General features: G+C 47.4%; 1 protein-coding gene across 3 annotated transcripts in view; it reads right to left on the bottom strand.

Moving 5' to 3' along the window:
- LOC141917805 (CBP80/20-dependent translation initiation factor-like) overlaps positions 1 to 24834 on the bottom strand; it is a 215477-nt gene that overhangs the window by 62246 nt on the left and 128397 nt on the right. For all 3 annotated transcript variants that reach the window (XM_074811346.1, XM_074811345.1, XM_074811347.1), the window contains exon 8: positions 22109 to 22185. In XM_074811346.1, coding sequence (XP_074667447.1) covers positions 22109 to 22185 — 77 coding nt within the window. The remainder of the gene's footprint in view (positions 1 to 22108; positions 22186 to 24834) is intronic.

Consider the following 24834-nt stretch of genomic DNA (forward strand, 5'->3'; position numbering starts at 1 on the left):
TGCCTTTGAAGAACCTGCCTGGACACCACGCTTGCTCTCAATCCCAGGCAACTACTCCCACAGGACAAATCCTCCGGGACACGCTAAACTCCTCGCAGGGGAGGGATGCTGGTTTTGTCCTGCTTTTGTGCAGAGCCTGATACCTGGTGGGCATGGCCAGGGCCACCCAGCAATTAACAACTAATATGGACTTGCAGCCACTCAGACAAGAAGTTGAGAATGAAGAATGGTGCCATGGCCAAGGTCAAACCTTCTGCATCCCTTTCATCCTTCTGGTGCTTGAATAAAAACATTCCTCACTGCATTTTTCAGACAGAAAGTTTCTCTCCACCCTTTCTTCTGCTCAGTCAGGATCTCATCTCTGTGCCAGGATCAGGCCCAGGAATATGATGCTAAGTCTTGGGACTATCTCATGATCGGCTTTGCTATTAACATGCCTGCAATTAATTAGCAATTGCCATTACAGGAGACAGATTAAGATCTGCTGTAGAAATGGACTCTGTGGAACCTTCCATTCCCATGAGGACCCCAGATCCCACTTATCTGTGACACCCCTCAAAGCTGGAGGAGCAGACCACCCCCAAGGCATGCAGCAACTGTACCTGCGAATGGAGGACTGGTAGGGCTGGCTCTATGGGATGAAGGGCCACCTCTGTCCACCTTCTTTTTGAAAATCCCACAGTAGTTTTCCATTGAGGGAAGGAAATTAAAAGAACATCTAGAGTCACCATTGATAGAGTTAAATTCACAGAGATCAATAGCAACTGGGTTCTTCTCAGCTGTACTAGCTATCCGCCCAGGATACTCAGCCTGAAAAGGGAAAGGGCAGGAAGAAGCAAAGTCCTCTGAAACATCCCCTGAACAAGCCAATTTCTCCAGGCCCAGCCTTTCTGAACTAAGCATATTCCAGCCAGACCAACTGCTTCACCTTGCGTGATACAGCTCCACAAAGAACTGGACTGGCACCCCTGAGCAGGCGCTGCTGGAAGGGTTTGGGCATGGCAGTGCTGCTGCGGTCAAAAACACCTATTGTCACTGGCTTTGGGCACCTAAGAGACATCATGGTCCAAACTGGAGGGCCTGAAGGATCCCAGTTAGGAGCTGGTGGAATTGTATAGCGTCTAAAACTGGTCCTGGAGGTCTAGGGAATATTACTATTAATATAATGAGGAGAAAGGTCAGAATTTCAATTCTAGAGGCCTGACTTCCCCCAGAAATATTCTTCACCAAGCCTACCTCCATCAAAGGCACTCTGATGTTTTAAACACATGTATAATGATAACTCAGCATTGCTTTGCTGCAGGGAGCATCACAGTCTAGCCATGGCCATTTTCTATCCTTGCTATGGTTGAGAATGGGAAACACTCAAATCAGCTTGACAGTTCCACACAATTTAATCAAAAACCTCAAAACCCCACAGAAAGCAACAACCACCAGCTCAAAGGACACACAGACTTCTGTGTGTTTTCCCTTTGACTTTCTCTCTCAAACTGGTTTTGCTTAGCTCCAGTTTCATTTTTGTTTGCATTTTTCCTCAGATGAGAAGGGAACAAGATGTCATGTTCACTCCTGAAAACAAAAATGAAATTATTCACACTTCTTTTATGCCTTTCTGTCACTAGGGTTAAAGTCTATCCTGATCACTAAACCCAGTCCACACATCTGGATGGACACAGCATGTTGGAAGCGTAGAATATCCACCTGTCAAAATGGTGGTGATCAGGATCTAAAATCATCTTTGAACAGTTGAGATGTAATGCATACTTTAGGTACACGTATGCATCCTTGAAAACATACAATGAACTCCAGAAGACAAGCACAGCCAACAAAAACAATGTTATGAGAGTAGATATGTTTTTGATGAGGCTCACAGAATCTGGCTGCTGGGAAAAGCATTATGAAACCTTCAGATGAGCTGCCTGCCTGGACACAACTCCTCTTGTCACCACCTTGGTCTTGGGGTACAGCTGCTGCTGACAACCCTCCCTTGGGCCTGGATACCACATCTGTCTTTGCTAGATTATTTCATTTGACCTTTACAACATAACTAGACTCACTATAAACCAACAGGGTAGCATTGGTTTTTATGGTGAGGGTGGTGAAACACTGGCACAGGTTGCTCAGAGAGGTGGTAGATGCCCCATCCCTGGAAACATTCCAGGTCAGGTTGGACGGGGCTCTGAGCAACCTGATCTAGTTGAAGATGTCCCTGCTCATTGCATTGGGGGTTGGACTATATGACCTTTAAAGGTCCCTTCCAATCCAACCCATTCTGTGATTCTATGATTGAAGGACTTCACACAGAGACACCCAAGGTGCTCAAGCAATAATGCATCCAAAAAATGGGTTTATGATTGACACAAAGCATGGTTCATCATGGGATCGCTATCTTCTGCTATAGCATACTGACTGATTTGGCCTTTCCAAACACAGAAATGGACCTGATTTTTCACTGTGTCTTCCTGTGGCATCACTTCACACCATCGGTGTCCACTACTTCTCCCACCACAGGGATGGACACCCTATTCACAGGACCACCAGATGAGCACCCAGTCTGCAGGCTGTGCTGCAGGAGCAGAGACAGTGCTGCTGGGCTGAAAGGACATGGCACAAAGTCCATCTGAGCAGACTCAGCAAAGTGTTGAAGAGCGAACTTGTCTACTGCTAATATCCAATGAAAGTCCTCACATTCTATAATGCTTGGCTGCACAGGCTGCCTGAGTCAGCTATTTTCTTCTAAGCTTCATGGAAATGAATCTTCAAGAGGAATTTAAGTAGCTGTTTTGCAACACCAGCTTGGGAAAAACATCCCAAGTACAGATGACATGCGAGATAGCTCCAAAACAGCTCTTTAAATGCTTGGCCGGATTTCCCACAAATCATTAGGGATGTCCAGATAGAGGCCATTGTTGCACAGAGCGGGGAACCAGCTAGGAAGACACTCCCCAGACTTCAAGGCTGACTGCCCAGACTAGTGTAGAAATCACTGCAGTGATTTCATGCAGTAATTGCATGGAAATGGTTCTCTTCATTGTGGTGGTTTAGTCCCTGCCGGGGTCTGAGACCACGCGGCTGCTGCCCCTCCCCCATAAAGGGAGTGAAATACAAAGCCCCGGGGCTGAGATAAGGAGAGGTTTAATACAACAGTGCAACAGCAACACAACAAACAACAACAATAACAATAACAGTAACAATAATAACAATGAACAGAGCAAGATATCTACCAATTCAGCAGTGAGAGAAAACCCGGCTGCGCCAACCCCACGCAATCACCGATTCTTCCCCCACTCTGGCGCCTGGACATGACGTCAGCATGGCATATGAATAACCCGGCTAGAGCTTTCCCCCAGTGCTGGGGAAACTTAACCCTATCCTGGCTAAACCAGGACATTCATAAACTACATTACTTGAAATTATGTTTTTGGATTCTTAGCATACTGTAAACATGATTGCAAAAATTACATGAAAACCATCGGAAAATACAGTGAGAAGGAACTGAATCCAGTTTAGATGAATTAGTTTAAACCTGAAAGACACAACCAGATTTCTCAAAAATCTGCTGAGTGCAAATACACATGGATCCTGGACTACTGGTAAGAATGTGACCTGAATGAATATAGATTCATCTTTTACTACTTTGCAATAAAAGAGCTTATATCTCAGACTCCAGGCTGCCTCCTTTAAAAATACACCAAGGCTGATCAGGTATCCCGAAATCTGATAATCCTCCAAGAGATATAAACTTTAAACCCATGCACAGACACAGTCCACCACCATCCCTCCATGGTCTTGTCCCTCAAGACACATCCTAACTAGTACGCACGAGCCCCCACCTGCTGCCTTTTTGTTCAGCTTCTTCCTTTAGACCTCTGTGACTCTTTGACTTGCAGCAAGGAGACATCCTAGGTTTTTTCCATATCTTATTTATACCAGTGCTTTCTAGTGAAGAAATAAATGTCTTTCCTGTAGAAGCTAAGGCAAGATTTGACAGGATCTCCTAACAGCTGTCCAGACATACGAAATGACCCAAAGTCAGTGGCAAGCAATTACTTCCAACATGGGGATCTGGTAAAACACCAACCCAAGGAGCAGAGATGCTTTGGACTTATGTGTGTGCCAGAAGCCTTTATCAAACACATTAAATAAATTTATTTTAAAATGATTCAGTGTGCTACAGCATTTAGTGTAGAACTTTGGGAGCTAGAAGCGATCTGGACATCGACTTATTGCAACCCAGTGACAATCCTAAGCAGTTTCCCAAATGTTTACCTAAGTCTATCCCACTGTCAAAAGAAGAGTTGTCTCCTCTTGACCCCATTTCTGCCTCCTCTCTCATGCTACCCCTAACGCTCGCATGGATGTGCTGAGCTGTACCACGGTCTGATCCACTCCAAAAGTTTACTTTCTCTTGGATGAGTTTCCACTCATCAGTTTGGATGGGAACATGCTGCTTGGGGGGGAGGCACAGAGCTGGGTCACCTTCTGCAGCTCCAGTGCCACGTAGCTGTTGGCCCTTGCTGCTTGGGGACCAGCACCCCCAGCTTTAATCAGGAAATTGGGATGATCCATAACATCTGCACAATGCTGGGAATGGATGGAACAATGTTAGTTTAAATGAAAGAAAGAAGCCTGTTGTCCACTCGTGTCTCGGAGGCTGTCATGCTAAATAAAGACATTATCAGAGAAAGAGCAGATACTCAGCGCTTTCATGCCTGTCAGTGACCCCGGCACCTTCTGAATCAACCTAGGGACTCTCTTTCCCATAGACGGTCCCTTGGAGAAAGACTGCTGTGGCTTTAGTAGGAATAAATGGAAACAAACCAGTTAAAAAATATTGAAAAACTAGAGCGCAGTTAACTTTTTTTTAATATGTAGGTGAAAAATCCCTGTATGATTTATGTGCCAGCAGAGATATTAGCTGCATATAATATATACAATATTTTTAATACTAATATTTTGGGCTGAGACAAGAGCAGGAATGGAAAGTATTTCCAGTGCCTTGACTTCTTTATTTTGCAAACATCAGTTGCTAACTGGGGTCAGACAGAAATATTGTTTCTGCAACAAGAGCCCAAACAACTTGAGCTGGCAACTTCTTCACACACTAACCATGCCAGGAGGCCCTGCAGAGCTTCAGCACGTTGCTCCCTCCCAGGTCTCTGGGGCCAATGTCCCCAAATTGGGCTTGCAGGGAGAAGGAGTGGGTAGTAAATGCTCTCCTGCAGAGAGGGTGGCTACTTGCCATGGCCAAAAACTGGAAGTCACCACCCAAACCGTGCAGCCACACTGCTGAAGTGCTGCTGGGCTTCTTCAAATGGGCCAGGTCTCATGGAAAGACCTCGTGTGACACAGGGTACTATAAAACCCTTTTTTACCCATCAAAAGCATCAATCTCTGCTTGCCCTTACCTCTCAGTTCAGTTGCCAGATAACTTTGGACAGAAACCTGGTAGCAGAAAGCCCTTAGTGCTTGCTCATTCCAAGTGATCACCAGCAATGGCATATTTATATTTGAGGATTGAAAGCAGAAGAAAGAAACAAGTTATTTCACTTTATATTTACTCCAGCAACCAGCTGCTGACAATACCTCCATGAACTCATGCTGGAAAACAATGTGTAGATGGATAAACCCATTTCCAATACTGAGGAGCCGTGCCAGAAACACTCCACGAAACAGAAAGCCATGTCAATAACAGATTGGTTTCCTAGTGCAGAGGAACTCGCCACTATATTTCCTCAATTCTGCCCAGCTGAAGTAGCATCACATAGATGGTTGTGTTTTGAAGGAGCATCACATAGACAGTTGTGTTTTGCACTGCATAACACTAAAAGAGCAGACTTGAGGGACAGTCTTTGAGTTACAGGGTTCATACATACGAAGATCTGGTGGCCACGGGTTCACTGCAAGGTCTGCAGTGGGGGAAGGTCCAACCACAGCCCCTTCCCTCCTTTCTGCCTCAGTTTCCTCACAAGAAAAGAGGGGATGCTGAGAGCAGCCCTCTGCCAAAAAGTACTTTGAGGTTGATGGACAACAAAACACCACAGCATTGTTTCATCTCTGTCTTCCCTGGGAACAGCTCTTGCATTGATGCCTCATGACTCTTCCTACAGCTGATTGACCCAAGAGCACCCTACGCTTGCCCACATAATGAGGACTTTCCTGCCAGGCTGGTTAAAAATAAATCAATCACATCATCAGCTACCAAAGCAACACCAATACAACCAAGATGACCAAGGTGCCCTGGGTGGAGGGCCACAAAAATGATCCGAGGGCTGGAACACCTCTCCTATGAGGACAGGCTGAGAGAGTTGGGGTTGTTCAGACCATAGAAGAGAAGGCTCCAGGGAGACCTTATTGCAGCCTTTCAATACTTAAAAGGGGCTTAGAAGAAAGATGGGGACAGACTTTTTTGTAGGGCCTGTAGCCATAGGACAAGGGGTAATGGTTTTAAACTGAAAGAGGGAAGATTCAGACTAGATAGAAGGAAGAAATGTTTTATGATGAGGGTGGTAAAACACTGGAACAGGTTGCCCAGAGGTGGTAGATACCCCATCCCTGGCAACATTCAAGGTCGGGTTGGATGGAGCTTTGAGCAACCTGATCTAGTTGAAGATCATTGCAGGGGGGTTGGACTAGATGACCTTTAAAGGTCCCTTCCAACCCAAACCATTCTGTGATTCTATGATCCCAGAGCAGGCACTGCTGAACACTTCTCTTGATGGTCTTGCTTTCAAAACAGCAAATCCTGTTTTAAATGCTGACTCCCACTTTGCTGAATACAACTGAACAGCTAAGGTATTTAGTCTGCAGGCACGGCCATGTGAGCACTTTAACCCTCATGACATGAAAAGAAGGATGGTTCAAAATAAGCAAAAGGAGGTATTTCTTCATATAATGCGCAGTTAAACTGTGGAGCTATGCTATAGGAGATGTGAGTACCAGGAGTTCACAAGGGTTCAAAAAGCACATTGCCAAAGTCATGAAAGGAAAATCCATCAGGAGCTACTGGACGTAAAGGTGAGCAAATGTGGTCCTGCAGATCCTCAAAGTGTAAATTCCTGAAGAATCATAGAATCATTTCAGTTGGAAAGGAAACTTAAGATCATCGAGTCCAACCATTAAGAAAAGGAGAGCACTGCTGGGAAGCAGCATTACATGCATAGCCTGTTCTTCTCACGCTCATCCTGGTGTCCATTGCTGGTCACCAAGTCAGGTGGTCTGGTGTGACCCATCACAGCTCTCCTCCTGCTCTTACTGACCTCCCGACCAGCTCCAGCACACCACTAGCACATCTAATTGCAAATGAAAAACTCCTGCCCCTCTGCTGATGCAGGATGGCATGGCAACCATAAGGTGAGTTATCTCCCAGCTGGGTGGAGGGGTTGCAGCGTAAGGCACTCTGCACGTGCATCCAGCGGCATGCGCAGGCAATTACCACCGCCCAGCTCACATGCCGTAATTCATTAAGCCGCAATAACACAATTACCCAGCTGAGTCCTTTTAGGAACAAACTGCCAGACATTATTGTCCTCTGGGGATCTGCAGTTTGGAGAATTAATTTAGTGTAATAACTCCCAGCGATGTTGTGGACAATTGAACAGAAAGAAATGATGATCTATCTCTAAATTGCCTGTAACCAACCCCTTGGCTGATGCCTATCAGCTCTGCTCAGACAGGTGGGACAAGTACCAACTGTTTACTTGGGACTTTCATGCACATGAATGCTTAATCCTTGAGGAACCTCATTGTGAAGGACCAGTACTCCAATAAGGATTTCTTCATCTTGTTCACTGGGATGCTCAGCTTCAGCTGGTGCAGCTTTCTCAGTCCTATGGTTTAGTTTTAGGTAATCCTGTGAGGAGCAGAGAGTTGGACTCGATCCTTATGGGATCCTTCCAACTCGAGAGATTCTATGATTCCTTTCTGAGATGTACCTTTAGTGTCGTTCCTGAAACCGTGGCCTGTCCTTCACCACTGGTTGAAAGTTTCTAAATCTTAAGCAGGTCAGTGACTATTATTTTAACAATATCTCTCCTTAGGTGCTTTCAGCTGCCTAGAAGAGTGTTTTGCATCATTACACTCTAAACACTATGATTTGGCTAGATGTTAGTCTTGCTACTCATCATTGCAGGCAAGTATACCACCAGAGACTTACTTTTGTCCCTTTCTCTTTATTCTGTTTCAACACCATTTGTTGAGTTCAGTAAATGAACTGCAAATCATTTAGCTCGATGCTAGTTTTCAGCAAGTACCCATTCCATCCAAAACATTTTGTTTCGTTCCAGCTAGGAACAGCACTTGGGCACGAAAACAAAAATGTTGATATTGTTGGTTTCTTTAATAAACATCCTCTCCTCTCACTGCAAAGCCTTCAGTAAATGGCCCTGGAAGAACAAAAGACTTTTCTGTATTGTTTTAAGTTCTCTTCCTTTCTGAAACCTCAATTAAAACGGTGAAAAATCAAACGTGTTGCTACTATACTCTGTAATTATGAACTCATTTCTATTCACTCATCCAGCAAGAGAGGTTTGTCCCCGTGACCTCTGAGAACGGGTTTCTAAGGCTTTTCCAAAACTTCACAGCCTTAAAAAGACACATTCACGTCAGCTGTAAAGCACGTTCACCTTCGCCTTCACCCAAAATAACTTGCAATCTTAAAATCCAGGGTGAGGGCCATTCCTGTGACTATTTTTATTTGTGAAAAGAGCCCTAGTGCTGGCCATGAATAGATCAGCATGGGAGCAGCTCTGGAAATAGTGCAACCCTTCAAAACAGCGTGAAAATCATATGAATACGGGCTGTCAGCTTATTGTAAAGAGTTTTTAAATGCCTTCCATGGCATGCTCCTAAGTGATGGTCTGGCTTTTCTTAGCAATCTTTCCAGCACAAAAACTACCTGGCCCGAAGAGGACATGTGCAAGTGTGATCACAACCTCTTGAATTGGCCATGTGATGCTTGTGGGAACAAGCATGGAGTTTTCCTTTGGTAAAGTCCTGCTGAGAAAACATTTTGCAAGACAAAATGCTAGGACAACTTGGATATATATGTACATATCTTGGTTATATATGTGTGTGTATATATATATTTTCAAGCAGACAGTGAAAGATAAGGATGGTAAACAAGAGGGAAAACCGTTTTTTTTATAAGAGATGAAACAGTGGACAGAAAGATGATGCCTGAGAACTCAGAATCAGATAACAATGAATGCAGAATAGCAGATTTTCACATAAAATAAAGTAATATTGTCCTTTAAATACAAGCTAGAAAAAAGCTTTAAAATTCACACATAGGACTAAAAGCCACACTGCTTTAGAGTCCATTCCTGATCCTCCCATGATTTCATGTGCCTATGGCACACCTAGGCATATATATTTCTTTTCTCTTAACATTTAGGACCAAATCCAAGGGAGCACATATACATCCACAACACAGCTTAGGCAGGGCAGTGCTGAGAACTCTATAGCTCATAAATTTCCCAAATCCCACCCAACCCCAATGGTTTGGGTCAGCTCACGTTTTGTCTGAAATGTAAGTGCCAAAAGCATCACTACCATGCACATCCTGAAATGCCACCATCTCCTCAGACTCCCCCCAGTTCAGCCAACTCCTACCTTAGGACATACCAGATTCATCAACTAAGCATCCACCCATCAGCTCCCTTCTGGAAGAAACCCTCTAGAAGAAGGCGCGAATTGTTAATTGAAGTGAAAATGAGTTAGGAGTTATAGTAGGAGCTGGCAATGTCTTTAAGGGGCTCAGGGCTAAACCCTTCCACCTGTGATGATATACTGGGTCTGGCTGAGCCTGAATTGGTTTTCCTCTATAGCAGCCCTCATGGTGCTGTGTTTTATGCTGGGAGCTGGCAGGGTGTTGATAGCACCCTGGTGTTGTGGCTACTGCTGAGTAGTGCTTACACAGCACCAAGGCTCTTTCTGACATTTCCCCCCCACAGTGGGACGGGGTGGGCAAGACCTTGGGAGGGGACACAACCAGGACAGCTGACCCGAACTGACCAAAGGGATATTCCAGACCATATGACGTCTGCTCAGTATAAAGCTGGGAGAAAGGAGGAAGGGGGTGGGGTCACCCTTGGTCCTCTGAGGCAACCACTAGGCATATTGGAGCCCTGCTTCCTGAGAAGGCCCGACATCGCCTGTTCATGGGAAGTAGAGAATAAATCTGTTTTCTTTTTTTTTTACTTCCGCGCGCGGACCTTTGCTTCGCTTTGCTTATATTAAAACTGCTGTTGTTTTACCCACAAGGGTTGGGCTTTTTTTCCTATCTTATTTTCTTTCCCCTCTTTGCCCTGTCGAGAAAAAAGGGGGAAGGAGAGTGAAGTGATAGAGCGACTTGGTGGGTACCTGGCATTTAGCCAAGGTCGAACCACCTCAACACTTCACCCAGGCTGCTGAAACACCAGTGACTAGTGTCAACTCCTGCTCATTAGAAGCATCAAGCCACCTTGGCTGGTAGACCTCAATAGGGTCTACCTACCGAGATGATGGGTAAGGGGGGCTTGCTCTGTCCAGTGAAGCCAGGTATCCTCAACAAGGGGTTGAGCTAAATGTGGGTGAGGGATCTCATCAGCCATTTGCATCTTCCAGGTACAGACATGTCCTGGTTTGAATGAGTGGTGGTGGGTTTTTGGTAGCAGGGAAGGGGACTACAGTGGTGGCCCCCTGTGAGAAACTTATCAAAGCTCCCCTGGCTCCAGGTTGGACCAAGTTTTGTACCAAGGCTGGGCCAATTAGCTGTGCCTCTGTGATAACATATTTAAGAAGGGGAACTTGGGAGGAATTGTGAGGGGAGGGGGAGGTGCACGAGAGCAGAAACTCCCCTGTATCTCATGGTGAGATGGCAGGTCTACGGTGTAGCAGATGCCAACCTGCGGTCTGTGGGGGGCCCCATGCTGACCCAGGTGACTGTACCCGAAGAAGGCTTGGGACCCTCTGGGAAGAAGGCCCTGCTGTTGCAGTTTGGTGCTGGGAGGATCACAACATGCGGGGTGAACCACACACCCGTGGGAGTGACTCATGTCAGAGAGAGTTTGTGGAAGACTGTCTCCCATGAGAGGGGGACTGCACTGTAACAGGGGAGGAATGCAAGAAGTTCTGTGCCCCGCCCTGAGGTGGAACAAGTGGCAGGACTGACCACACCCCCTATTCCCTGCCCCTGTGCCACTAGGGGGGGAAGGAGGTAGAGATATCAGGAGCAAAGCTGAGCCTGGGAAGAAGGGACGGATGGGGGAAGGTGTTTTCAAGATGCGGTAATGCTTCTCACGGTCCTACTCTGTCTGTTATGTGTTGTTGTTAGTGTCTGTATTATATTTTATGTTCTTTTTTTCTTCCACTAATGACTCTGCCTTTTGCCTGTGCTGATAATGGATGAGAACATCCCTCCCTGTCCTTATCTCAATTTCTTGGGCTTTTTGCTTTTCTCCTTCCCAGCACTGAGGGGGAAGGGGGGAGTGAGCGGCTGCATGGTGCTCAGTTGCCCTCTGAGCTTAAACCACGACGAGACACCAGCACATTTTCTTCAGACACCAGAAATACTTACAACAAGCATGGTCTGAAGTGGAGACTGCTGCCCCTAAAGCTTCTCAAGAAGTGACAAGGTGGCGCTCTCTGCAAGCATGGAAAAGTCTTGGTGGAAAACCTTGCTTTCCTTGGCTGAGAAGAGATTTCCTCTCCATGAGATGGGAGAGAAGAGGATGCCCAGTCTGAACTCTGTTCTTGCTGAAGAGAGCACAGAAACAAATCTATGTCCCAGAGCTTCCTCCACTGCGAGGTGTTTTGGCTCAACTCCTCAAACAGCTCTTTGTTTTTCAGACTTCCTTGGTCCTGGTCAACATGGGAAGGCAAGATAAATCAAGGAAACCTGTTCCAATAAGGTGGACAGACTCATTTTTCTTATGTGGGGGCCAGAAGATCTCAGTGAGAAGCTTTCCAGGGCTCTCCAAGAACCTGTGATTGCCACCATTGGAAATCACAGAAACACAGAATCATCTAGGTTGGAAAAGACCTTGAAGATCATCTAGTCCAACCATTAACCTAACACTGACCGTTCCCAACTACACCATATCCCTCAGCGCTATGTCAACCCTACTCTTAAACACCTCCAGGGATGGGGACTCCACCACTGCCCTGGGCAGCCCATTCCAACGCCCAGCAACCCGTTCTGTAAAGAAATGCTTCCTAATATCCAGTCTAAACCTTCCCTGGTGCAACTTGAGGCCATTTCCTCTTGTCCTATTGCTTGTTACTTGGTTAAAGAGGCTCATCTCCAGCTCTCTGCAACCTCCTTTCAGGTAGTTGTAGAGGGCGATGAGGTCTCCCTTCAGCCTCCTCTTCTCCAGACTAAACAACCCCAGTTCCCTCAGCCGCTCCTCGTAAGACCTGTCCTCCAGACCCTTCACCAGCTTTGTTGCCCTTCTTTGGACACGCTCGAGTAATTCAATGTACTTTTTGTAGTGAGGGGCCCAAAACTGAACACAGTCATCGAGGTGCAGCCTCACCAGTGCCGAGTAGAGGGGTAAGATCACTTCCCTGTCCCTGCTGGCCATGCTATTTCTGATACAAGACAGGATACCATTGGCCTTCCCTACCTGGGGAACAAGTAGGTGCCCCTACCTGGGCACATTGCTGGCTCACGTTCAGCCAGCTATCAATCAACACCCCCAGGTCCCTCTCTGACTGGCAGCTCTCCAGCCACTCCTCCCCAAGCCTGTAGCGCTGCTGGGGGTTGTTGTGGCCCAAATGCAGCACCCGGCATTTGGCCTTATTGAAACTCCTACAGTTGGCCTTAGCCCATCGCTCCAGCCTGTCCAGGCCTCTCTGCAGAGCCTCCCTACCCTCGAGCAGATCAACACTCCCACCCAATTTGGCATCGTCTGCAAATTTACTGAGGGTGCACTCGATCCCCTCGTCTAGATCATCAATAAAGATGTTAAACAGGAGTGGCCCCAAAACCAAGCCCTGGGGGACACCACTCATGACCGGCCGCCAACTGGATTTAACTCCATTCACCACCACTCTTTGGGCCTGGCCATCCAGCCAGTTTTTTTATTCAGCGAAGTGTGTGCCCATTCGAGCCACGAGCAGCCAGTTTTGCCAGGAGAATGCTGTGGGAAACGGTGTCAAAGGCCTTACTAAAGTCAAGGTAGACAACATCCACAGCCTTTCCCTCATCCAATAAGCAGGTCGCCCTGTCGTAGAAGGAGATCAGGTTTGTCAAGCAGGACCTGCCTTTCATAAACCCATGCTGACTGGGCCTGATCATCTGGTTGTCCCGCATGTGTTGTGTGATGGTACTCAGGATGAGCTGCTCCATCAGCTTCCCGGGCACCGATGTCAAGCTGGCAGGCCTGTAATTTCCCAGATCATCCTTCCGACCCTTCTTATAGATGGGTGTCACATTGGCCAATTTCCAATCTGTCGGGACCTCCCCAGTCAGCCAGGACTGCTGGTAAATGCTGGAAAGCGGCTTGGCGAGCACCCCAGCCAGCTCCTCCAGCACCCTCGGGTGTATCCCATCCGGTCCCATAGACTTGTGTGTGTCTATGTGATGCAGTAGGTCACTGACTGTCTCCTCCTGGATTGCGGGGGGGTCGTTCTCCCAGTCTCTGTCCTCTGGCTGAGGAGGCTGGATTCCCTCAGTACAACTAGTCTTGTTATTAAAGACTGAGGCAAAGAAGGCATTAAGGACCTCAGCCTTCTCCTCATCACTTGTTACCACTTTTCCTCCTGCATCTAGCAGGGGATGGAGGTTCTCCCTGGTCTTTCTTTTGCTGTTGACATACTTATAGAAACATTTCTTGTTGTCCTTGATTGCTGAAGCCAGATTAATTTCCAGCTGGGCTTTAGACCTCCTGATTTCTGCCCTGCATAGCCTCACAGCATCTTTGTAATCATTGTGAGTCACTAGCCCCTTCTTCCAAAGGCTGTAAACTCTCCTTTTCTCCCTGAGTTGCAGCCAAAGCTCCCTGTTTAGCCAGGGTGGTCTTCTCTGGCGCCAGCTTCTCTTACAGCACCTGGGGACCGCCTGCTCCTGTGCCATTAAGACTTTCTTCTTAGAGTGTCCAGCCTTCCTGGACCCCTCTACCCTTCAGGACCGTCTCCGAAGGGATTCTGTCAAACAGGTGCCTAAACAAGTCAAAGTCAGCCCTTTGGAAGTCCAGGATGGCAGTTCTGCTTAACCCTCTCCTGGCCTCTCTAAGAATAGAGAACTCTATTATTTCATGATCGCTGTGCCCTAGTCGGCCTCCAACTGCCACATCATCCACCAGTCCTTCTCTGTTCACGAAGAGGAGATCCAGCAGGGCACCTTCTCTGGTCGGTTCTCTCACCAGCTGCGTCAGGAAGTTCTCTCCCACACATTCCAGGAAGCTCCGGGACTGGTCCCGCTCTGCTGTGTTGTATTTCCAGCAGATGTCTGGGAAGTTAAAGTCTCCCACAAGAACAAGGGCAAGCAATCGTGAGATTTCTCCTAAATGCCTATAGAATATTTCATCCACCTCTCTGTCCTGGGTGGGTGGCCTATAGTAGACTCCTACTACAACATCTGCCCTGTTGGCCTTCCCCCTGATTCTAACGCAAAGACACTCCACCCTGTCTTCCCTATACTTGTGCTCAAAGCAATCATAACAGTCCCTAACATACAGCGCCACACCACCACCTCTCCTTCCCTGTCTATCCCTCCTAAAGAGCTTGTAGCCATCAACTGGCACACTCCAGTCATGGGAGACATCCCACCATGTTGCTGTAATAGCCACGACATCATAGTTTTCCTGTTTCATCATGGCTTCAAGCTCCTCCTGTTTGTTACCCATGCTGTGTGCATTGGTATACATGCACTTCAGCTGGGCTGATGTCCTCAGCACCTTTTTGCATTTAGAGGTCCTAAGTCCAGCCTGACCTTTCACAGGTCTTACCACAATTACTGATCCATCACTATCCCTTGCATCTTTGTTGTGCTGCATGTCTCCATCCCTTGCCTCCACTGGGATAGCAGGGTGAGGGTCATCGCTGGCACAACAGCCCTCAAACTCTCGTAATCTACCCTGGGGCTTATATCTGGGAGTTCCAGTTTTGTCCCCTTCCCCCTTCAAATCTAGTTTAAAGCTCTGTCAATGAGCCCAGCTCACTCCTGCCCCAAGATCCTTTTCCCCCTCTGGGACAGGTGCATCCCATCTAATGCCAAAAGGTCTGGCGTCCTGTATACCAACCCATGATTGAAAAATCCAAAGCCCTGCCAGTAACACCAATCTTGAAGCCACAAGTTCATCTTCTGAGTTCTCCTGTAATCTTCTTCATCCATCCCCGCAACTGAAGGGATGGAGGAGAACACAGTTTGTGCCCCCGACCCCTTAACCAGTTTCCCCAAGGCCCTGAAATCTCTCTTCATTGATTTAGGACTTCTCCTGGTAATATCGTCGCTACCTACCTGGAAAACCAAGAGAGGGTAGTAGTCCTTGGGTCTCACTAGAGTGGGGAGTTTAGCTGTGAGGTCCTTTACCCAGGCCCCAAGGAGGCAGCAGACTTCCCTATGAAGCAGGTCTGGTCTGCATATGGGGCCTTCGACACCCCTCAGAATGGAGTCACCCACTACAATGACTCTTCTGTGGTTCTTTTTAGAATTGGTTTTAATACCTGGTCTAGAGCGACCCAGACTTGGTGGACCTTGGTCTTCCTCCTTGTTTGACTCATTTTCTTCATCCTTCTCTACTTCATTCAAACACAGGGAGGAAGGACCTTGTGCCACTGCAACCCCCTCCAGTTCCCTACATCTGTTACTCCCTTGGTGGCAATCAAGGCAGACCTTCCTCTGATTTCCAGTCTTAATTAAATGGCCAGTTTTATCCACTTGCTGTTCACAGCAGCGTGTTTCTTCAGCAGAAATAGCCCTTCTCCCCCTGCACCATTTACCCCCAGGTACCTCGAGAGCATCCACATCCGCTCCCAGCCTCTGCCGGGCAAGGCTGAACTAGCCGACATGTGCGAAGCAGCATTTCCTTCTCTGGGCTTTTAAGTTTATTTTATCCTTCACTTCCCTGGGTGACCCTGGATCCTCATATTAACAAAGAGCAAAAAAAAAAAGCAGAAAACTTTTGCTTTATGTCTCATCATCTCAAATCCCCCATGCTAATGGCTCCATCTCACTCCAGCATCATGTGGTCCTGCAACTCCCAAATGACCCCATACCTTCTCCCTGAACAAGGAGATCTTGCCCTTGAAGGAAGCAAGCTGGGCAAATCTGATTCCTGTGATGTTTTATGACAGGGTAAAGTGGTAGAGTGCCCTTTATGGTGTTTTGAAAGGAAATTTTACAGGAACAATATCCTGAGCAGCATGGCTATTGAAAACCCTTCACAAAAGGAGCTTGCCACAAGAGGAAAAGCAGCTTAATCAGTTGAACTAATCACTGTTGAGTGTCCCTGAGGGTCTATAAAATCAAATATAATGGGAAAATAAATATATCACAGTTTGCCTACGCTCCTTGGTGGAGCCGCAGATGGATCTGGGACATTCTCTGCCTGGCCCCAAGCCCACTGTGACCATCCTTTGGGCCGTCCCTATGCAGGACCATGCTCACCTCCATGCAAGACCCCAGTTGGGGCCACATGGATGGGCTGGGATGAGCCCCAGGAGGTCCCTCAGCAACATGGACTCTGATCAGGGAGTCAGGACAGGGGTGCCCACCCCCATGCTCTCATCCCAGATAACCAGGTTTTTGGTGTGGGTGTGAGCAGGAGGGGTCATCAGCGCTTACACAACCCTTCTGCTTCAGGAAGAGAAAACCATCCCTAACAGCCACCCGGGGCTCTCCAGGGAAGGAGGTATTTCTGCCTCCCCCAGCTCTGAATCTAATTAAAAACAGAAAATAACACACACCAAAAAAAAAAAAAAATCCAGTCTGTTTTTTCCTGATCATTTAAGTGTAAAGCCAAGTTAATGGTAGGAAGCAAATTGGGACAATGCAAAAGAAAACTTGAGAACATTTCTATAATCCTGTTGTCAAAAGCCATAAGTATTTGGGGCACACTGAAGGGAGATGGGGAAAAGCACATGAGCCTCTTTGCTCCCACCCTTTCCCTCTGTGTTTGAGCCAGAAGGACCTACGCAGTCTTCTGGTCCAGCTCCTGATCCCCATGCAGGGGCTTTATGAAGGATGGATTTCCCAGGTGCAGAAACGCCCCTCTTAAACCCCCATCCAACAGGAGAAGGAGGAGATGACATGAAGCTCAACCACAACTAAGGGTGATGGTCCTTCACCTGAGGCTGGCTGTGGTTGCCAACAGCCCTGGCCGGGAGAGCAGTGGCTCTGGTCATCCCAAAGCCTGGAGACATACTAGCTGAACACAGAGGAAGCACAAGGGATCCACACCTTTTATACTGAAAAGTGGAATTCAGATGCCTTTTGGAAAGAGGGGATTGATTAACTCTCAGGCTTTTACTCCATCATCTCCAAGACATGGGGCTGCGCTTCCCTCTGTCACCCTCTTCTGTCCTTGCCCATAGACTGACCACTAAAAGCCCCATGAGATACGCATCTATGCACACATGAGGATTGCCTTTTGGTAAGGTATTCAGCCTGATTTGACTTTTGAATCCAACAAGATGTGATTGAACCAATGTGATTACGACAGTGCAAACTTTTTAGGACTTCCCCAGCAACCTTTTCCTGGTCCTCAGCAAAACTGTCTCCTTCCTTAGGTGATGCAGAACAATTTCAGTACTCTCTTAACCAGAAGACCAAGAAGTAGGTGCAAACTCACCTGTCTTAACCCATTGCAACTCCATATAATCCTTGTAAATCCTATCTGAACTGGGCAACATTTCTTATCACTCCTACAAAGCTGGTGCAAGCCTCTGTGCATGCATTTCTGGGCCATGGGGTTTGGCCAGCCAGACCCTCCATCCCAAAACACATCATACCAGGATGCCATGGGAACTGGAGACACCCTTTGCAGCACCAAGTTGACTTGCAATGCTTCGATAGATACTTAAGAAATGGCATTTTGGGGAACTTTTTGAAAAACAAGGAGCCAATCTCAGAGCCCACCTGTCCAAGGACACTGCATGCCAGCACAGCTTGTGCTCTGCTAACAGAGAGGCATTGGGTTGGGAAGGGTCAGAGGAGAGGACTTGAGAAATGGGTCCATTGTGCCCCATATTCCAGAGTATTTTTTTTCTCCCAACTGCTTGCAGGAGAGAAGGGCAGGTGAGGTTCTGCCACCACCCAGGGGAAGTCCCTCCTTCCCTAGAGGTGACTGCCTATGGGAGGTCAAACCAAGTTGTCTTTGGTCATATCTAGATAGGGTGGGTCTTGTATGGCAGCAAATAGTGGATTAGCGTTTGGGACAATAAAATCCTCATCGGTGTTTAACATTTGCTCGCATGGACGTCTATGAAAAACTTGCCTCTGCTGCTCTTCTTCAATGATCCCATCAAGTGGTGATGCCCTCCATCACCCTCATCAGGAGATGGCAGTTACACCTTGTGTGTCTAAACCAACAGAGAAAACGCTAGGTGTAGGATTTCTCTTGGGTGAGGTGGGGAGGGCGATACCTCTCCCTGCTCTCCTGCCCTGATTATAAGCTCTTTGCAGCAAGGACCTCAGCACCTCCTGTAGGCTTTTACAACACCAAACCCTCCACCAGATGTGGCTCTGATGTTGATTGCTGTTACCGAAAATGTGTCCAACAGACCTACAGTGGTCCTTAACTGGGAAAGTTGAAGCCTGTTTTAATGACACCTCTAATTTGCTCTTCATATCTATCTTACGCAAAAAATGAAGCATGCATCCCATGGAAAAATGACTTGTAGAACCTAAAAATGTATCGTATATGCAAGGAGAGAGCTATGGTTCCATGCCCATAGGGTTGCTTCTCCCTAGGGGAGCAAAAGGTGCACGGTAGAGACCTCAGGGTAGGTGAGCTGTGCTCCTCCGCAATGTGGTGACAGCATTTCCCGAGGAAAGGTGACGGGTGACGGGAAGCGGGGAGGGGTGCTATTTACAGCATAGCTGGACATCAGCGTCATTTTGCATGAGAAACAAAAGGTGCTTCATTAGCCCAAGGCGTAGCCCCTTCTGAATGTCACCATCATGGAGGGGAGAGGAGCCCGCACATGCTCTGGGGTGGAACCTGTATCATTTATAAGACCAGCTGGAAATAAATAGGCAGATGTCTGGGTACCAATGTGCTTTATCAGCTCTTTTATAATAGCTGTGTCATATAAAGTACCAGCCAACCTGAAGGTCAGCTACAACCAGGCAAGGCCAGCTGGACCTGTGCATCATGCAGAGGTCAGCCTGGGGATTGACTCCTAGACCCAAGCTGGATGTTCACTTGCGAGTGGTGACTCCTGCACATGGCAGGAGGATGCCCACCATGGTCACCTGGGATGTGTCATCCTTCTCAGATGAGGCAGGTCCTGGGCAGGGAGAGCTGGTGCACCATGGACAGGCATTGCTCGTGGGGTCTGGGGCGCTGCTTAGTGCCAAGTGCTCGCCACCTTCAGAAGGGGAAAAGCCACCCAATGAAAACCAGACCCAACTGTGCCAGGGCTTTGGGGCCATGCATGCTTCTAACCAATGGAGCAGGACCACCTCTCTTCTTCTTGCAAATCCATTGCATGTCAATCCTACTCCCATCCTTGGCTGCTACCAACCCCTTTGTAAGAAACCAGCTCTTCTTCCCTAGGTTCCAGGCATCCAGAGCTGCTTCTTAACCCCCCTCCCAACCCATGTACCCCCAAATGGCCCCACTCAGCTTCTCCCAAACCTTGCTGCCTCTGATGCCCCATCCACTGTCTTGCAATTTTGAGTCTCTCCATATCCAGATGAGGTTTAAAACAAAAAACCCATAACTCTCAACTGTTTTGCTGGCCATAAAATCTCACCCTGAGGGATGTTTATACCACCTGTGTGGCTCCACCAGCTCTGAAATGAAGCTTTTGTCCCACAGAATGATGCCTGGGACATTAAGATAATAGCACTGAAATAAAGTGTGAACAGCTTTGTAACCTGTTTGTGCTCCAGTACAGTCTGTTTGGGTTTTTTTCCTATTCCCTTTTTTTCCCTATTTCTACCCTTTTTTTCCCCTATTTCTATCATGTTTTTCTCATAAAATAACCATTCTGAAACCTCACTTACTGCTAGAAATCAATTTTAAGGAGCAAGTGCTCTCTGGGGGCATCTCAAGCGGCACAAGAAGGACTAAAACTCCCTTCCTAGTCCCAAATGCACCGCAGAGGCAAGGGAACCCTGTAAACCCCCAGCATCAAACCACGTGGCATGGGGAGAGGGGGACTGCTGAGGTCCCCAGCCATAGTCTAGGGGACTTTTCAGCTTAAATAATTATTTAAGAGACTGTTGTTTCATTCCACTCCCTCAACGTGGGCTTCTTAGCTTTTTGCAAATAAAGTAAGTATGTTTTTCTGTCTAAGTTTGGACATTACCATGGATGTTCGTGCAGGACTCAGGCAGGACTGCATCCCCTATGCTCTTTCCATTTTATTTCATTCATGACCGCTTAAGGCTGAAACAGTCCCATGTCTCCTACTGCATGATCCATATCAACTGGGTTTTAAGGCTTCTGTCTCTCCTCCTGGGATATTACCCCAGTGCTACTTGGTCTGGGCTGTATCTCACCCCGTGATCTTCCAACCCCAGACCAAGGCAGTTTCTTTTGCTATCTCTCCTTGCCATCTGTGCAGGAGGCAGGGATGCCCTGGGGGGCTGAATGCTTCTGTCTGCTGATGGTTTATCTGAAGGGACCAGAACGAAAAATGAAATAGAAATACACATCTGGTGTGTTCTCTCAGACTGGCTGGTTTTTTGGATGGGAGGGAAGAACCAACACATAGTTCCATGGCTCTGGTCCAGCGCAGCTTTGAGCATGGGGCTTCAGGCAGGAGACCCCTTGGCTCTGCAGGTTTCCTCTCCTGCAGCATCATGCACTCTACAGATGGCAGAGGAAAACCTGCTCGGTGAGCTGGGATGGGAGCAGGATGCTCCAACCTCCAACCTCTGCATACAGGAAAAAAGGAGGGAGCTCCAAAGAAGAGAGAAAACGGAGTTTGCTGCTGCTGACTGCCCTGCCCACAGAAGAATGTTTCTAGGATGCCTGAGCAAACTCCATTCAGCTGTTTTTTGGTTGCTTGGTAAAGTTTGGGAAAACCAAACCAACCACAGAATTAACTACTACACTGCTGTTCACAACTCAAGAAGTGATAGGGAGATTTGAGGACACACTCCAATAACTATTTCAGGTGTCTGTAGGACTCCCACGAAAATTCCTCTGTGAGGCATCACAGCTCAGACACAGATTCAGATCACTCTAGGAGAAAACACTGGCCACTTTTTCTTCTGTTAAATGACATTAACCTTGCAAACTCCTGGTTTTAGAAATGCTTTATTGCCCCAGTTGTGTTCTCTCAGCCACAGTAGAACACACCGGCAGAAATAAAGCTACATGTACAACTAACTCCCTTATTCCCTGCTTATTTTCACATTTAACCAGTCACAATTCCTATCAAGGACTCTCGATGCCCTCATATAATTAAATAAGCAATTTACACAGTTAAATATCCAATTGACCCAATTAAATTAACTCAATGGATTGAAATCACCAATGCCCCAGGAACTCAGCTGCCTATTTAGCAGGCATCTGATGCTTGCTGCAAATCCCACTCAACCATACCCACTTTGCAGGCGACCCTGAAAGTCAGCAAATTTTGCTTTTCAATAGAAAGAGAGGAAGCAAGTCCCAAGGACTCAAAGCTTTTACAGATAATACCTTGCCAGCTGCCTCTTCTAATACAAGCGGGGGGATCTGGCTATGCTGGAATAAGTATAAAGGGAAGAGGAGGTCCTTAATACACTCCTGGAGCAATATAGGACATAGCCCAGATTTAAAAGACAAACCAGGGGGATGGACAGACTCTGCATTTTCAAGATGTTAGTGCTCAAATAAGGGTTTATACATTAACCCAATGCTAAACTGCTAAACAGCAGTATTGTCCAAAGACACTCCATGAAACAGTGGGGGAAGATGTGCAATGAAGAAGAGAAGATTAAAAAAAACATTAAAGAAGTTTCACCTACCTCCGGTCATTTCTTCTCCTTCTGAACAGTTTTTTGGTGTGTGCGATTTCAGCTTCATGAGGCAACGGATGGTAACCCTGTAAAAGAGAGGGAAAAGCAGCGATCAGCTCCAAGATACAGGAGGCATCAATGAGGAAGGGGTGAGAGTGAGACAGCTTTACACCCAACATGTGAGTGTGATAAAAGAAAAAGTTCCCATCCAAACATCCTTACAATATCTCAGACTTATCGAAGCAGGTCTGGAAATCCACAGACTTGTTCACAGAATCACAGAATCATCTAGGTTAGAAAAAACCTTGAAGATCATCCAGTCCAACCATTGACCTAACACTGACAGTTCCCAACTACACCATATCCCTCAGCGCTATGTCAACCCTACTCTTAAACACCTCCAAGGGATGGGGACTCCACCACTGCCCTGGGCAGCCCATTCCAACGCCCAGCAACCCGTTCTGTAAAGAAATACTTCCTAATATCCAGTCTAAACCTTCCCTGGTAAAACTTGAGGCCATTACCTCTTGTCCTATTGCTTATTACTTGGTTAAAGAGACTCATCCCCAGCTCTCTGCACCCTCCTTTCAGGCAGTTGTAGAGGGCGATGAGGTCTCCCCTCAGCCTCCTCTTCTCCAGACTAAACAACCCCAGTTCCCTCAGCCTCTCCTCGTAAGACCTGTCCTCCAGACCCTTTGTTAAAGGATTTCACCAGACTGTGGGTACCTCTAGGCTTGCTTTATTAACAACTCAGAGTTGGGCCATCACCTCAGTGAGTGGCAACAGCTAACAAAAAGCACCTTCTATATATATGATATAACATACAATACAAAGAGTCTTTGGTGATTTTCCAGGAACTTTCAGCTCTCAATTCATCATCTATTTCAAAAGTCCATTGTATTCCACAGTTTGGGCTAGTTCTTATCGTTCCGTTCTAATTCCTCTTCGGACACCACTGTTCACTGATGCAGTCTTCGGTCATCGTGGTTACTTATCTTCAGTATTGTTCCTAGAGCACCTGTGCATACTGCATTGAACTGTCAGTATTGTTCCTAGAGCACCTGCGCTCTATTAATTAAACCTATAAACCAATATCTATTTTTTAATTATTCCTGCTATTAATAATATCCTAAGAGAAAAGAGTTTTCTAAAGCTTCTTCCTTTTACACCCTTCACCAGCTGCGTTGCCCTTCTCTGGATACGCTCGAGTCATTCAATGTCCTTTTTGTAGTGAGGGGCCCAAAACTGAACACAGTCATCGAGGTGCGGCCTCACCAGTGCCGAGTCCAGGGGTAAGATCCCTTCCCTGTCCCTGCTGGCCACGCTATTTCTGATACAAGCCAGGATGCCATTGGCCTTCTTGGCCACCTGGGCACACTGCTGGCTCATGTTCAGCCAGCTATCAATCAACACCCCCAGCCACTCCTCCTCAAGCCTGTAGCGCTGCTGGGGGTTGTTGTGGCCCAAATGCAGCACCCGGCATTTGGCCTTATTGAAACTCCTCCAGTTGGCCTTAGCCCATCGCTCCAGCCTGTCCAGGCCTCTCTGCAGAGCCTCCCTACCCTCGAGCAGATCAACACTCCCACCCAATTTGGCGTCGTCTGCAAATTTACTGAGGGTGCACCCTATCCCCTCGTCTAGATCATCAATAAAGATGTTAAACAGGAGTGGCCCCAAAACCAAGCCCTGGGGGACACCACTCGTGACCGGCCGCCAACTGGATTTAACTCCATTCACCACAACTCTTTGGGCCTGGCCATCCAGCCAGTTTTTTTATTCAGCGAAGTGTGTGCCCATTCGAGCCACGAGCAGCCAGTTTTGCCAGGAGAATGCTGTGGGAAACGGTGTCAAAGGCCTTACTAAAGTCAAGGTAGACAACATCCACAGCCTTTCCCTCATCCAATAAGCAGGTCGCCCTGTCGTAGAAGGAGATCAGGTTTGTCAAGCAGGACCTGCCTTTCATAAACCCATGCTGACTGGGCCTGATCATCTGGTTGTCCCGCATGTGTTGTGTGATGGTACTCAGGATGAGCTGCTCCATCAGCTTCCCGGGCACCGATGTCAAGCTGGCAGGCCTGTAATTTCCCAGATCATCCTTCCGACCCTTCTTATAGATGGGTGTCACATTGGCCAATTTCCAATCTGTCGGGACCTCCCCAGTCAGCCAGGACTGCTGGTAAATGCTGGAAAGCGGCTTGGCGAGCACCCCAGCCAGCTCCTCCAGCACCCTCGGGTGTATCCCATCCGGTCCCATAGACTTGTGTGTGTCTATGTGATGCAGTAGGTCACTGACTGTCTCCTCCTGGATTGCGGGGGGGTCGTTCTCCCAGTCTCTGTCCTCTGGCTGAGGAGGCTGGATTCCCTCAGTACAACTAGTCTTGTTATTAAAGACTGAGGCAAAGAAGGCATTAAGGACCTCAGCCTTCTCCTCATCACTTGTTACCACTTTTCCTCCTGCGTCTAGCAGGGGATGGAGGCTCTCCCTGGTCTTTCTTTTGCTGTTGACATACTTATAGAAACATTTCTTGTTGTCCTTGATTGCTGAAGCCAGATTAATTTCTAGCTGGACTTTAGAACTCCTGATTTCCACCCTGCGTAGCCTCACAGCATTTTTGTAATCACTGTGAGTGGCCAGCCCCTTCTTCCAAAGGCTGTAAACTCCCCTTTTCTCCCTGAGTTGCAGCCAAAGCTCCCTGTTCAGCCAGGGTGGTCGTCTTTGCTGCTGGCTTCTCTTA

Source organism: Strix aluco, chromosome W (genome assembly GCF_031877795.1).
Source record: "Strix aluco isolate bStrAlu1 chromosome W, bStrAlu1.hap1, whole genome shotgun sequence".
Taxonomy (NCBI): domain Eukaryota; kingdom Metazoa; phylum Chordata; class Aves; order Strigiformes; family Strigidae; genus Strix; species Strix aluco.